The sequence below is a fragment of the Malaya genurostris genome, chromosome 2, assembly GCF_030247185.1.
Source record: "Malaya genurostris strain Urasoe2022 chromosome 2, Malgen_1.1, whole genome shotgun sequence".
NCBI lineage: Eukaryota > Metazoa > Arthropoda > Insecta > Diptera > Culicidae > Malaya > Malaya genurostris.
The window spans coordinates 247,054,705-247,071,449 of record NC_080571.1 but is presented as its reverse complement, the minus strand read 5'-3'; the positions used below and the strand labels follow the sequence as shown (position 1 = coordinate 247,071,449).

General features: G+C 36.6%; 2 protein-coding genes across 9 annotated transcripts in view; one reads left to right on the top strand and one right to left on the bottom strand.

The window, feature by feature from the left end:
* Nucleotides 1-9,755, bottom strand: part of LOC131428548 (rap guanine nucleotide exchange factor 2) — a 51,965-nt gene extending 42,210 nt beyond the window's left edge. For 4 of the 8 annotated variants that reach the window (XR_009229394.1, XM_058592575.1, XM_058592581.1 and 1 more), the window contains exons 1-2: nucleotides 9,680-9,726; nucleotides 9,161-9,590 (exon numbers count right to left, since the gene is read on the bottom strand). The gene's annotated coding sequence lies outside the window, so the exon portion shown is untranslated. Of the gene's footprint in view, nucleotides 1-912; nucleotides 1,074-8,436; nucleotides 9,011-9,160 lie in introns of those variants that run through there. The other 4 variants (XM_058592576.1, XM_058592577.1, XM_058592578.1 and 1 more) reach the window with 4 other exon arrangements.
* Nucleotides 9,756-13,750: 3,995 nt separating this feature from the next.
* On the top strand, nucleotides 13,751-16,006 carry LOC131428547 (lysophospholipid acyltransferase 7). Its single transcript, XM_058592574.1, has 4 exons — nucleotides 13,751-14,143; nucleotides 14,208-14,664; nucleotides 14,728-14,939; nucleotides 14,997-16,006. Exons 1-4 carry the CDS (start codon nucleotides 13,935-13,937, stop codon nucleotides 15,532-15,534), a joined length of 1,416 nt encoding a protein of 471 aa, XP_058448557.1. The 5' UTR covers nucleotides 13,751-13,934; the 3' UTR covers nucleotides 15,535-16,006.
* The last annotated feature ends 739 nt before the right edge of the window (nucleotides 16,007-16,745 follow it).

Below are 16,745 nucleotides of genomic sequence, written 5' to 3'. Positions count from 1 at the left end.
CAGCTTCGCTAGGATTGAAAACGTTGCCAATTCACCAGTTGGACAAAGGGGGAGTAAAGTACACGCAACAGTTGATAATTCCACGACAAAATGTTCTACCGTATTGACTCGGATCCCGGATGGTACAGAAGTTCTGTCGGGCACGTTTCGGCATTGGAGTTCTTTTACAGGATTACAAAACGAAATTCTTCGACTCTTCAAACGATATTTTAAAGCAATATTTTTCACAACCACACACACACACACACACACACACACACACACACACACACACACACACACACACACACACACACACACACACACACACACACACACACACACACACACACACACACACAAACACAATTCAAAACATTCGATAGCGTCCGACCGCCGGTGCAGTTCAATTCCGGGATACAAATTGGATCAAATGGATTTAAATTGCCCACCATGAAACGGACTGTAGTGCTGAGTACAAAGCCCCGGGCATGCGTTAACGATAGTACAGTGATTTTAGCTTTTAGTTCATTTTAGCAAAGTATCTAATCGTAGTATCTGATAACTACCAAAATTACATCGGCACAAGTCAAGCACGATACGCGATTCCGTTGTTCCATCCAACTGACAACGACGATGTTCAACCGGTACTTGTTATCGTTTCGGGTCTCTGTTGGCGGTTGTTGGTACCACCTTCGACGCGAAGTGTATTAATATTTCCCTTGTAGAAGTGTGTTTGAAGAGGAAAAGTAGCCACACTGGTTGAACCGACAGGTCGTTCGGTACCTCAATGTGGTGGTTTGTACCACCCAATACTAGTGGGGGAGTTGGAAGCAAGCGGTAAGTAGGAAGTCAGTCGAGGGAAATAATTTAGCAAATTCTCGATTTTATTATAGGACTCTTTACTGAGCGCCTCTCTGCGACTAACTATACCTCATCTGCGGGTGGATGTTCGTCATTCGTCGAATCTATCGCCGTCCACATCGATATAGTGGTGTGCCATCGACAGCCTCCATCGGACTCAGGTTTACTCAACCTAAGCGTCAGCACGTAGGTGGAAAGAGAAATAGACTGTTAATTTCGGAAAAAATTACTTATTTAGCCATAAATTTCTCTCGTTTGATGTGCGACGGAAAAGCAATATGTATGTGCATATGAAATGATGACGATCAGGGGTGGCAGCCAAGTTTGTTGACTTCGTGCGAGGCTCCCATTGCAACGGATATTGATTGGCCACTAGTGTATGAAAGATTTCATTTACCTTCCGGCAATCAGCAACTGGCGTGGTGGTAACAACATAAATTGCATGTTTAATGAGCTGAAAGAGATGCGAATGCTCTTGCAAAGTTTGATAATGTAATTTATGTAACTTGGGATCCAGTAACAATCTGGAGATAATTTGTAATTTTCTTTTTTGCAAATATTGTACTTGTAGTAAACACATCGAACCGTTCGCTCTCGACACAAACATAGGTTTAGAATCATAATAAAAAGTCAATCTATTTCAAGCGTTTCTATCAACATGCCTCGAGGCTCCAGGGTATTAAGTATTATATATTAGACCGATTGTTCTATTTCCAACATAAGTCACATTTTGAAAACCTAAATCCAACTAAGAAAAACAAACTAATTCTGCAGACAAAAATTTCTTGTACCCATCTCAAATTTCCGAGAAATATGTCGATGAAAAACTCACTTCATTTTTTTGTTAGTTACAAAACATTTCACTCCGAGGTGCTTTAAAAAATTTGCATTTGCTCATTTTATAGAAGACGCACAGAAATTATTTACAAATTAAAACTTAAATCTGGTTGGTTAACCTTGAAAAGTCTTGACATAACATTCTGATTCAACACTTCATCTTCGCAACCGATTCGTACAGTACAGAACAATTGCTTGACTACTGCACGATGTTAATGACACAAAAAATTCTTCCAAGTCGAGGCACGAACATACCACGGCACGAAGAACCAATGGATTCGAAGAGAGTCAATCAACAAGTAATTTTCAAAGACGAGACTAAAACGCGCGATATTCGAGTGAAGCATTATTTTACTATTTTTATGCAGGTGATACTTGCCGCAGAACTTGAAAATCCACTTGAATATAAATTAAAAATCTAAATAAGTTTGACACAATAAATAAGTCCGCATACAATACGTCACTTTGAGAAACCGCATGAAAACGGTTATATTTTAATTCTCCATCTTTTTCGATGTCCTTGGTAAATATATACTCTCGGATATACGGAAAATGTAAGTGAAATAAAATTGCAATTTTGTGATTTTGAAACAAGTTAAACAGATTTCAGCGAAGACAATTTTTTTGCTTTAAAATCTTCTTGCTCGGCATGCTTTTCCTTCTCGGTAAGCAGAATTTCAATGTAGACCGCTTCAGGATGGTATGATTTAATCTTTTCAATTTCAGTTTAAATTATTTATCACATCCTGTTTAGTTTTTCTTTCGATTTCCGCATCAGAAAAAGAAAACGCAAACACATACATCGAAAAGTTAGTTCCAGGTAACAGCACTGCTGAAATAAGGAGTGTATCGAAAAGTAGTTAGCAACATTGATTATTGAATAAAAAAGCGAAAAAAAAACATATTTTGACATCAGTTTTCGATATATTGTAGAAAAATTACATTTTTATGCATTTCACTGATTATATTCAAGAAAATCCTAGTTTCTGTGAAACGCTCGCACTTTGCACTTGACATTCTTCATTAAATTCTGCACAGTTACTTTTGTGACTTTCCTGGTGGCAGCTGTCCAGTTTTTTTTAACTCCTGCATGTTTTGTGACACTGTACCTTCCTTCCGAAAGTGCCGCTTGACAATTGCCCAATACCTTTCAATTGGCCGAAGATCCGGGCAGTTCGGTGTGTTGATGTCCTTTTCCACGAATTGTACATTATTTTTTGACAACCACTGTTGAACGGAGTTGGCGTAGTGGGCCGAAGCCAAATCCGGCCAGAAGAGAGGAGGAGCCTTATGCTTTCTGTACAGTGGCAGCATTCTCTTCTTCAAACATTCTTCCTCGTACACTTTGGCGTTAATTGTGCTCTTCGTGAAGAAAATCTACGACCGCAAACCACAGGTACAAATTGCTTGCCAGACCAACACCTTCTGCCCTAACTTTTCCATCGCCACCGTGGTGTCAGCGTCGTCCAGGTCCTGGTACACCGATTTCCTATAATATTGCGGTCCGGGCAACGCTCGGAAGTCTTCCTTGGCGTAGGTTTCGTCGTCGATCAGGATGTATCCGTCTTTATTCTGTAGAATTCGGTTATACAGTTTTTGCGCTCTTGTTTTGGCCTGAACTTGCTGTACCAGGAACTTTTTCGGCACCTTCTGTTTCTTGTACGTTTTCAGGGAGTTCCGAACTTTGATCCGTTGAATCATCCCGATGCTGGTGTTAAACTGCTTGGCCAAATCCCGCGTCGACGCCGATGGGGTTTTCCTGTTGTACTCAACCACTTTCAAGTCCCGGCCGGGCTGGCTGGGACCCGTTTTCCTACCGGATCGGTTCAAATGCTTCATTGAAAGGGTCTCACCGAACTTCTCGATAATATTTTTGACACTGGTGTGGTGCACTTTCACCCGTTTTGCAATTTCGTTGTACGTGACACCACTTTCTGAGCACCAAGAGTGCAGAATTTTTTTTCGCGTTTTCGGATCAATTCGACCCATCATTGAAACGATAAATCGTACCGAAACCAATCGATTGCGCAGCTGTTATTGACATGTAAACAAACATGTCACCGCAAAACACGCTGCAAAAAATTAAGCCATTTCAGAGTAATAACTGTTTGAATGTTGCTAACTACTTATGGATACACTCCTTAGCAATTTGTACAACTCGAGATCGGAGAGCATAAAATCGAAGTTTGGTGCACTGAAGAAAACATTTGCTAGAGCCGTCTCCTCATAAATTTTGGCTTTATCAAGACCAATTGCTGAAACGTTCGCCAATCTTTAATTTTCTGGGGTTTCATAAAACTCACAAACGTCAAAAATTTGCAAAGATCTTGTTTTTCGAACAAATGATTCACAAAAGTGAAAATTTTTTTATAGAAGGGGCAAATCAATTTTTGTAGGAACTTTTTTCGTATCGTTGTAGTTCAGAAACTGTTTTTTGCCGGAAATCAATTGGGCAGTCAAATATATGTATACACTGAAAAAAAGTCAAATGCTTTTCCAAGAGATAAAAATATTACCCGAAAAAAATCAATCAAATTGAAAAATAGTCTCGTTGAATTTAGAAAATATCATAAATAAACACTAAAAAATTCCCATTTCATATTAATTTAGTTGGTGTGAATTGGAAATTGAAGAGGTTACACCCAAAACAATGTTGATGTGGAACTCATCTTTGTTTTTCATATAATGGTGCACAATTAGAAATGTGATCAGCTTTTGAACACTTATAGCTCAGTCAATTTTGTATCAATTATTGATATTATTTCACGATTCGATTAGAAATATATCTAAGTTTCGATTTGAATGTATCAAGACATGTATTTTCAATTAAATATGATTCAAATTTTGATTAATTTCGAGCAGTGTCAACAACAAGACACAAAGCGCTATAAAACTATTTGAAGATTTAATTAGGTTTCTTTATCTTGTGTAATGCGAGTTTGGATGAAATGCTTTGTTTGCTTTGTCATTCTCATCTGAGAAATCTGTAAGTATCCAAGGGTAAATTTTAAGTGCTTAAGATTAATTAAATTAATTAATTAATTATCGAAATCACAGAATGGAATTAATGGTAAAGAACTTAACGCTATAAAAATAGCTGCATGCATGCAAAACTTGAATACAAGCTTGGCGAAGAGAAGGTTAAGTTTCGGAATCTATTACGCTAGTATGCACATAGGTATAATTGGATATATTTGGGCTATTGATATAATTTCGTCGGTTACAAGACAAATACGAAACAAGGCAAACATAGTCTGGGTTCGCGTGTTCGATGTTGGTTCTTAATACACTGAGGTCTTTTTCACATGGGGGATACGTACCGCGTAAAAAACGCGTATCTTCGGGAATCCGAACGTCTTATTTTACTACGGGGTGTCTTTTCAAAATTCGCTCTGTGGAAGAATGGATAGAACTTAATCGAGAATATCTCGAGTTGTACTAAACGCAGCAGCATAATTATTTCTTTATGCTATCATAAATATGACCATGAACTCAAAACTTTTAGAAACAATACGGAAGACTCATTACGATTGTTTGCCTTTTTCATACCCGAACCGACGGTTTTAAAGTAGTCCGACACATATCAGTTCCGATGTTCTTCTGGACTGGAGTATAAAAGTTTAACTTTGATCAAAAATCGTTCATTTCTTCCAGTGTGTTAAACGGAACTGAACGTCATGGTGAGGACCTTCCACAAACATCATCGAAGACAGACCTTTTGCGAGGTATAAAGCTTCATACACTCAAATCACATCTCTTATTCGCTTTTCGGACGTCGTGGTGAGCAGTCGCCTGCAACCAGCAAAAAACTTACATTATTGTTTAACTTAAAAACTCAAACTCTGGAACTAAATCTTGTTTCTTAATTCTGGAACTGGTTTCTTGACTAGATTTCGGATCTGATTTTAGTTCCTTAATTTTCGGGCTTGAATCCAGAATTCTGATTAAGGATTTCAACCTCAGAATTCTTTAACATTGTTCAGGATATGAATTTTCGATCTGGATTGTGGAACTACAAACCTGAATTTTAGAATTAACTGCATGATCAGAAATTTCAGAATTTATTCCTAAATTCAGTTTCAGAATTCAAAACCTGCTTGGTAGAGATAAATTCGGAACATGCATTTTGGAGCTAGATTTGGGAACTGAATTTAATTCCTTCATTACGGTTCTGAATTCAAGTTCAGAATTCTGTTTCAGAACTAAATTTGGAACCTGAATTCTGAGAATGAGTTCAGTTCTATAGTTCTAGAATTCGGAACTGAAAATAAGTACAGTTCCATAATTCTAGAACTAAATTTCTTGATCTGGATTCTGAACCTGAATTGTTTAACTTAACTCTAAATTTGTCCCAGATTTTGAAAACAGTTGTTGGATCCAGATTTAGATCACAAAAATAAAATTAAATTAAATTATGACAACAAAGACTCAACAGTTATAAACATTGGATAAATTCCGCAAATCGGCTCATTTTAGAAACAATAAAATATTCTCAAATGATTATGCTACGTTAACCTCTACTATCTAAATCTACAAAAGCAAAACTATTTGTTTTGTGTTATTTATTTGTACGAAAGTAAAATGTTTGCCGTCAATAAGTCATTCTTTAGTATGAATCTGTTACAATTCTGGAAGCGACGCAATAAAAGTTGCAAAATTCACCCTATCTACTAATACGAACGAAGTAATTCTATATTCTATATTCGGAAGTTTGTAAGAAGCAAGTCAGTTTTATTCGTATTCACGTCCTCCAGTTATGTCGGTGACTCATTTACACGTGAGCAATTCCAGAAATCAATAGCAGACAGGGTTTCAAAATCAGGATCGAACACTAATTTTTAAAGAAGGCGAATGTGTTTTTGCATGAAAATTTTTTGAAATCCTTGCAACTCGGAAACTGTTAGTGGCAGAAACAAGTTTGAAAAGAAGTGATAAGATTGGGCATTTACCCCAACCGGCGGCAGTGAGGTCGGACAGCAGGTCATTAAAAACGATGAGGCGTAGCCGCATTAGACCTTTCAAAATCACAGTAAATTAGAACAAATTCTATTAAGCAGCATGTTGATCTATTATGCCAAATTACTGTTATGCCAAATAACCATTATACCGAATGGCGTTATGCCAAACGGTATTATGTCAAACGTGGACGCCCCGTTTCTGGGCAATTAATTTCTGGGGAAAGAGCTTTGACTTTTTATATTCTGGAGAATGCTTTTCTGGGAAACAGTATTCTGGAATAATGTACACTCTGGAAAGTGCCTTTCTGGTTCATTCTGCAAGAAATTTTCCGACGAAAAGGTTTCTGGGAAATGGTTTCGGGGAAATGTTTTAGAATCACAATATGCACCAAGACACCAAGGAGTCCGTGTTAAAAATCCGAACAGATCTTCTCTCGGAGACGTGAGGATAGTATTCAAAAAGTAGAAGAAAGTGCGCAGACATGAAACCAGAAAACGAAGACGCGAGACTGAGAATCATGGTAGTCCTACACAGAAAACAGTTTTAGATGAGTTGATAGAAGCTATTTTTCTACTATTGTTCATACAGAAGTAGTCACCTCTTTCCTAAGAAAGAACTGCATCCGAAAAACACAGGAATGTCCTTGTGACACAAACACAATGGCGGAGAACGACGTCGCAGTAAATATCGACACTTCATGACACAACAAACAATATAAAAATAAGACGAATAATAAGATGCATAACGGTCAAAGGTTTATTGCGAAAACAAGTTTTTATAATCCGGAGTTCAAGAGGATGTGCGAGGATATGCGAAAAATCAGTCTTATCATGAACTATGAACTGATTCGAAGAACATTAGTTCATCTTCCTAAGATTTAAGAAAAGTACTGGTGAAAAAGGACAGTTTAACCAATGCGCCCTGAATCAATCGCCCCTGCAGTGAGAAGATACGGACGAGATCACCACAGTAGACGAACTGAAGCGATTTGGAATGAGTCGGAATTAGAATTGGCATGTGAAGCTTCCTGTAGAACAAACCTTTCGCTGGATGGTGCCAAGAAAGCATTACAAATTGGAAACATCTAGAATTCGAATCCGGAGGTAAAAGCAAATCACGAAAACGTTACAATCAGTGAGGTTCATACTACAGGAAACTATCCCATCCATGAAGAGGAATACCGGGAAAATGAAGAATCGATTATCTCTTAAATTCATGGAGTATTAATTTGCAACTGGATGCAACTGTTGGACAGCTCTTAGCAGTTTACCCCAAGCAAATGCATGCACATAGACGGATGTGGTGCCCGATCTTTTGTCTCTAGTGCTTTCAAAAGATATTTTTATTCAATTCGAACCTCCGCATCGATTCAGCGGAATTATTGCATATTTTTCATGCAAGCTCCGATTTCATGTCGGGATCAGAATAATTGGGCTTGAATGACACGTTCCCCAAGTTATTTGGAGAGGTGTGTCTTGTCATGGCTTTTCCTTATGGTGGTCTCTAAAAGCTTATCTAAACATATAGTCCTTTGGTTTCAGATAGGTACAATTGCCTTATATCTTGTATTCAGATTCAAATCATTCAGACAAAAAAAATATCACATAAACTGTTTTCAAGAAAAAATTTGATTGCATTTCCTGTCAGTACAAATAATTTGAAAATTGCACTACGTTACTATCCAATCGAAGACTTGAAGCGGTCAGGTTCGCATGTATGTACCTATTCATCAAGTCGTAATTAGCGTTGGTAGGAAATGTGTAAAAGCAACTTTGTGGTTTACTCATGTCGTATCACCTATTTGTATTCCGTTGGAGGCAGCTCTCGATGTGCTGGAACAAAGCATACCACCCCTTCGAAGAGTTGTAGGAACTGCTCATGAGGTGGTATCATTTACCACGGTGAAAAGCACACAGGTATTATTTTTTCACATTTTCATGCCAAACTCTCTTTTCGCATTAACCATAGTTAGGTGGTACAATGTCCGTAACCAGCCAATTCAACCAGTTGCTCCATTGCTGTTTCACATCTGCTCTAGTAGTTCTACATTAACGAGGTGGCGGTGAGATATTTTCCGTAGTCAAAGGGATTACACTTTTCCAAAAAATTCTAACTTCTCTTCACTTTTATTGCATCTAACATAATCAATTTAAGTCACTACTCATTCCAATCGAAGCTTCGTGGAATTTGATTTCCACAACACTGTCTATTAGGTGAAATCGAACGGATTACTAGGCCGAAGTATACACACAACCACGCATAAAGCCGCAGATAGTCGGCAAACGACAACGACAACGTTGACGATGACGATGAACTGCAGTTACGTTTTTATTCAATCTTCGTCTGCTGTCCCCAGTGGTAACAGATATCGTGTTTTTGTTGACTATTACAAAAAGGAAGTTTCAAAAATATTTTAAATAGCGGCGAATCTTTAGACAATTTTATATCTGTTTACATCTAGAACCAGGAACTTTCTAATTCAAATGGTACAGATAAAATCACTTAAACTGAGTATACTTACATTATTAAACTATTGAGACGAAAACGAACATAAATTCCACTGATGCAATTCCATATGAATGCCTTGTATGTGACAATAAAAACAATTACTATTTAGCGATACAGAGTGAGCGTAATTTGAATAGAACATGGAAGTTTGAACGATTATCTACTGCCAACACTGCTCACTGTGTATTTATTTTTGTGTATGATTAGTTGCTGTTGTATGCTACCACTCATTCTTCTTCCTGAATTTATGCTCCGCTTACGACTTGAATGACTGAGATAGCTTTATGTGTGCACACATTACTACTACAACGACGGATGGGATTCCGCAAAAGTCTTCGTCGTAACAATCCATTCCATTCACTTAGCACTAAACTAATGGCATAAAAACTTAATCCAAATTTCTCACCCGAAATAGTATTTCTCGGGACGCAAGGACTACCTACCTAAACAATGATTATTAATGATTAAACAACACATAACACGACATAGAATTATTTCAATATGCAGCACTTTTGACGCGATTTAAACCAACCAACTGATTCGTGTGAAAGATTAGGGCGATGTACAACACATCATTGTAACGCTCCGCGCGTGTGTGGCACCGTAGCTTTCCGTTTCATGAATAAAAGGAATGTAACCGTAGCAGCTTGTATAAAGCTTCCAGTGTATGAGGATTGATATGTTTGCGAGTGTAAGTTAAATTGTTACGATCTAAACAGTTATCTTTGGCTGTGTGGGTAAATGCTTCAATAATTTGACATTAGCGGTGAGCTTTTGATTTTAGTACAAACTTCATGAAGGAGTTTAGTATCCTACCCCACTCGATACACGGAGAAAAGTACAGAATGGCTAGCTTCTTGTATGATGCTGTTTTTGTTTTTAGTGCTGCGCTATTGTAGTTTTTCAACAATTGTACTCGCTCCAATTCGGATGTAATACCAAATACAAATAATAAGTCCCATACAAACAAATCGCCAATGTTTGATTCACAGTCTGAACAAGTAAGCCTAGCAAATTACTCCCTTTCATTGCGATAGTTTGAAAATGTGGAAAGAGATCGTTTCTGGCAACGCTTTATGCTAGTTGCTACGGTGCAAAACAAACTTGTATGTTTATGTTTATCGTTGCTGTATTAAACTGCAACAATCAGTCTAAATATCACCGGCACTAGCACAAAAGATGAAAAATGAACACAAACACCCACGAATCTACAAATATCAATACAGCTAGTAGTATATTCATGGTGGCTTAACCATTCTAGATTATTGTTTAACTTACATTTCGCTTGTGATCTTGATTATCAGACACTAACTGTTTGTTTATTTATTTTTCACTATAATAAATAGTGACTATGGTAAACTTGTTCTTACCCTTCAGTGCTGCTAGTTTCATAGAAAACTCGTTAAAGTACATTGTCACTCTGACAGTGTATCATGACAGTGTACCGCACGATGCAAAATGTGTCCTTGAAAATTTGTCGAAGTATTCCGTATTATAATTTGTATTTGGTAATACTTCTCACACGATTTCCAAGTCGTTTAAGTCCCATGGGAATTTTGACGAAACAAAACTAAAAAACAGTGATTATATTCAACAGCAACACAAAAACGTATAGCTTGAAGTGCACGTAGCACCCAAAATAGTGTCGTGATGTCAATGCGACACCAAAAATAGAGTCAATCACGGTGATTTCTTTCCAATTTTCCCTCCCTTATGGAAAGAAAGAAAAATTTACCACCTTAGCAACAAATAGTACAAAGAGAAATTTCAGGAAGTTCTTAAACAATAGAACTAGTTTTCTGGTTAGTCAGAATGGTTTTCTGGTTTGAAGGGGCAAACATTCTTAAGGTTAAAGTCTCTATAATCGAAAAAAAATGTTCTGAACCAATTTTGTCGTTAACTAAACTACTGTGCTAAATTGTCGGCAATTATCAAATCTCGTGTAACGGGTAATTATTATCAACCTCGGCTCATAAGAGAAGCTCTTACTGATTGCTAAGAGTTAATCAAAACAGTAAAGAAGAGGAAAAAAATCTGCTTCGTATTAAAATTTATATTCTACTAGTCGTAGTTCTCCCACTCTTCCTTATCAAAGAGGGTACTGACAGATAGTGTGTTAATAGTGTGAGCAACCAGTACACGCAGCATATTTTTGAGAAAATACGAGACGTATTCTATCATACTCGCCTTCCCCCGCTCAAGAGTCACCTACAAAAAGATTCATTTTAATCATTAGTGGTGTTTTCTATTGGGTACGATGAGTAAGAGTCAGTAGTAGTAAATACTTACTGCAAGTGGGTTACTGTGACTAGTTTGCCCGTTTTATTTCAGATTATGTTTGTACTCACTCCAAGAGTAAGTGACCACTGCGCTAGTAGTGTGATTAGTTTGCTTTGTACCATACCGAAGCGTATGCGAGCACCTTGATAGCCACATGAGTGTGCTACAATTTGAACCCAGCTTATGCTATTAGTAGTCCCGGGTTGGCGGTTCAATGCATAGGGCACTGGTCTTACAAACCAGTTGTCGTATGTTCGAGCCCCGACCTGGAAGGATTCGTAATGTCAGTAGAATCGTAACACCAGCCATGTAATGGTTCTGTACACTCTGAATCGGCTGCGAAGTCTGCTGAAACAGAAGGTCAAATTTCGCTACAGGAATGTAATACCAAGGCTTTTTTTTATTGTTATCTGATGTTAATTTACGCTGTTGATGTATTTCTCACATTTTCGTGTTTTGCGCTTTCGCATACTTTGTTCGCTTTTTATCAAATCCCAACTAACCAAAAGTTCGTATATATGATTTGGCTTAAGGAGCTTACGAAGTTTATGATTAGCATTCTGAGCAGTGTGTTTTTCAAGTAATGATTAACTTCTAAGCAGCTTCCAGAATACATTGCCCAGCTTCTGTGCAGCGAGGAAGTTCACGTGGAACTCGGTCTGTACTTTCAAGTTGCCAACAATTCCACACGCTTAAGAGCGAGAAAGATCACGCGGAACTTATTCTGTAATTTCAACTATCTAGAATTACTACGTGTTTCCTTAAGCAACAAGAAAGTTCACGCGGGACTTGTTCTGTACGTTCAAGTTCTCAAAAGTTTCGCGTGTACTTCTGAGTAGCAAACAAGTGAATGTGTTAAGTAATAGTGGAACTTTTGGTTACTTGGAATGTTTTCATCCGTATGATACCAAACACATATAATGTATCGCGCATTATCTGGAATAGAATTTAAATTATCTAAAATTTGCAAACTACCAATTATTTTCACACTCGTCGATAACTTTTTGAAAAAAATCTACACATATATTGTTATATCGATTATCGAACATGTTTTTAAATGATTAATCACTGTTGACTTTGGTGATAGTTTATTTCGAGAAAGTAAAATATCATACTAAATTGGTAAATTGTCGATATTACCGTCGTGAAATACTATAACTACATTGCATGAATAATGAAAATTTTGAAAACCAAATTCAATTCAACTTTGATTATCAAAAAAGCTTATAAAATAAAGAAAACAACAAGCATGAACCAGGCCCGTACCCAGGATTTCATTTCGGGAGGGGCCCATAGATTAAAACATAATGTTACTGAAGATTCCTTATGTACCTAATTCTCGGTGTGTCTTTAACGGCTGTTTTTATTATACAACTTTAAACTTTTTCATTGGAACTGATATTGTTTTACATTTTATTACGTTTACTGTCTTGTTATTTCTGTAACACATGTCTGAAACTTTCTAAACAATTATATGTTTTTGTTTCGGGAGGGGCCAGCGTCCCTCGGGCCCCCCATCTGGGTACGTGATTGGCATGAACTTAACGGAAAGTTTTAAATGATAACGTTTCTGACGAATCACACTCGAAAAACGGCGATAAAGGACTCCAACGAATTCAGTTCACCACCTCGGGAACATGTGGATAATATCCAATAAACCATTTTTTTTGTATTTGTATTGTGTATTTTTCACTTTTGTCTACTGTTTTACTGTTAAATATTAATGAGTCCAAAATGCGTATTTATCAAAATGCTTTATCTTGTACTGTACTGCTTTTTGTTAATCACAAATTTCTCTTCGAACTAGATTCAGGAAGAGATATTAAAGACACTTAGTTTCATTGAATCCGTGATTTTATCGATGTTAAGTAACTCATTTTGCATCAATTTGAATCTAATCACATTATATTACCTATTACGGAAGGGGTTTTTAAAGATATTACAATATTTGGTGGATATGTTTATAAAGTGGGCCAAAATAAAATCAATCCTAAAGTGGGCCAAAATACCTCTGTTACCCTACTAGACAGGTTGTTGGGCTATTCCAACAACAATTTGATTAAATATTAATGATATGCACGTATATCCAATCAATTATAAAACTAATTTTTTCAAAGAGGAAACAATATTTTTTCAACAAATTCGGAACTCACTGAGAGTTTATTATAACATAACGGAGAAATGAATGATAAAAGTAAAACTTTATTAGTTCAAAGTGGATCGCATTTAACCCTTATCTTTTGTTCTACCAGACTTTTGCGTTCTAACCCCTCAAATTTTAGTACAAAAGCTTCTTTGTAAAGATTTTTCTGTCGTCCGGTGGAAAGCACTGTTGTTATTTACTATTAGTTATCGCAACTTCTAGATAAGGATTAGTTTTCGTATTTCTTGAACTAAATCTACTCAGGTTCATCGACGTGTTATGTCACAGTCATAGAAATGCTGTGAGGTCTAGCATAACTGAATTGTCAATATACACAAAATTATTAAAAAAAATATAGATAAGCATGAAAGACGACATAATATATATAGTGCTGTTAGGTTTATGCATTGGGTTTGGACAGTTTTATCGGAAAATTAAAGATTCTGAGCAAAAGAAATGGATTGGTACCGCAGTCGGATTACTGATAGTGCTTACAGCATCAGGATTTCATACACTACATATGCTGTTCTGTTATCTGGTGTGCAGTCTCATCATAATCTATTTTAATCGAAAGTAAGTAAATATATACGTTTATTACAATATTCCATTCAATATTATGTACTTATTTTTATTCCAGATCATGTCATCTAGCGAGTTTCGCATTTATGTTTGGATATTTGTTCTTTTTTCGATCGGTAACATATTTCGGATATCGAGCACCACCAGGTCATACAAATATGATTCAGATGATTCTTACGTTGAAATTAGTAGGTTTGGCGTTTGAAGTAAATGCTGCTTATACAAAGTCGAAGGAGATAGAAAGTTCCAAGAAGAAAGACGATTCATCAGTAGATGCTCTAAGTGAAAATGAGCATGCTCTGCTAAAACTGAATATGCTGGACATTTTCAATTATTCTTTCAATTATATTGGAGTGCTGACAGGGCCTTATTTCACTTACAAGACATATCGCGACGCTATATATCTCCCCTTTAGCACCAAAGCTGATTGTATCGGTGCCACAGTAGACAAATTAAAAGTTATTCCGGTCTACGCCGGCTTATTTTTGTTAATCGCGTACATTTGGCCGCTGGATGTAAGACTAATTCAATAGATAGATTCCATACAAGTGTTATGCTTTCTATTTATTCCATTTCAGTATGCAATGTCTAGTGAATTCTACGAGGAGCGTTCGTTCATCTACCGATTACTGTATGTGTGGCCTACATTCTTCATTTTCCGTATGCGTATTTACACGGGCATTCTGTTAAGTGAATGTGTATGCACTATGGCTGGATTAGGCGCCTATCCGAAGGTCTGCGAGAACAAGAGTGGTCATGGCCCTAGTAAAGATTGCTTAAGCATGATAAGGTATTAGCTCAAATAATTTGCAGGCAATTGATTTACAGTATTCAAATTCTTTTTTAGTGACTCAAATGCCATCGATTGTGATTTTGAAACAGTACGCAATATCGACGTAGTCAATACGGAAAAGTGTTGGACATTCCGGGAAGCTATGAAATACTGGAATATGTGCGTTCAGTACTGGATGGCGATGTACGTGTACAAGCGTTTTCCAAGTAAAAAGTATCGCACTTTAGCTACACTGGCAGTTTCCGCAATATGGCATGGAGTATACGCTGGCTACTATTTCTGCATTTGCGCAGCGCCATTCTATTTACCTGTTGAAGATCTTTTCGTAAAGTTATTCATAAAGGAAGCCACCGGAATCAAGCTTAAAGTAATGAATGTGATTTGCTGGATTTCAAAATTTTTCGCTTTTTCCTATATGGGGATCGCATTTCTACTTCTGACTATCGACAAAATATGGTTTTACTATGGATCGGTGTACCACTTCGCCTACATCATGTGGGCAACTTTGTATGTAGTGGGTGTTTTGATTGCTAAAACCAGGAAATCTAAATCAAAACGAATGGAGAAAGTGGAGCAAGGCGACGCAAAGTAAATGGTTGAAGATGCTTGTTTTAAGAATTATATACTCTAAAATCATCCAAAGTCATTTTGTGTTATGAAACATATGTAATTACCATATTGATTGGATTTAGTGATTTTTTTAAGTAAGCTGCTACAATCATTACCAAATTAAATTGAACGGGTGAAATTATGCTTCAAACGTTGTATGGAGGTACTTATGATGATGGCCATCCAAAGCTGAGATTTTGACAATTATATTTTTTTAAAAACACTATTTTGAAGAGCAGTACACTGGTGCGCAAACTAACAAAATTCGCCAACACAGCATAAAGCACTTAATTGCAATAATAATATGATATAAATTAGATTTAATGTAGAAAAAAAATTTATATTTGAGTTGATGCTGTATCTGCATAATAATCATAAAATCTATGATGTAATGTGTTATTTTATTTTTCTCTCTATATTGGTAATATGAGCAATAAATGAATTTTGTTTGATGACGCACATTCTAATTCACACTCCGAAAAAAACTCACTATTTCTTTAGAATATTTGAAACGAATTTTACTGATACAAGTATCGATTTTTGTTTACTAGTGGATAATTACGGTCTTCAATTCCTTTGGTGTCTAACTTAGTGCAATATTTTATTAGTTTTATAGTTTTTTTACTTTCCCTCGAAAACCATCCCCAGAAAATAAAGCAACGACGGATTTTCCCAGAAACTACCATTATACAAAATATCACATTCACGAAAGTAAAGTAATAGACATAACAGAATGTACCATCCTTCAGAACGGCATCACCCGGCAGAATAAACAAATAACCAGAAACTATTTCCCTAGAATAGAATATTTACAGTTACTCACAAAATTGATCGTACACACGAAAAAATATCACATTTTCACATTTTGCTGTTCAATTAGTAAGTTTAAAGTAACAAAATATATGTAATTTCAATGTTATATAATTCATGAATTGGATTAATATACATTTTATTGAAATATTAAGATTCTTCCCATTTGGTGGTTCGATTGCAACAAAAAACGCCTTAGTTCTATCTCACAAAATTGATCGTACACTCATTATGAAAATCTGCATTATTAAGTGTAGCTGGTGAATGCGGATTTAAATATAAAATTTAGTACTTAGTGTGGCCTCCCTTAGCGTCGATTACGGCTTACAAACGACGTGGCATTGGGTCCACTAGTTCTTTGCGCAAGATGCTCGGATATTTTCC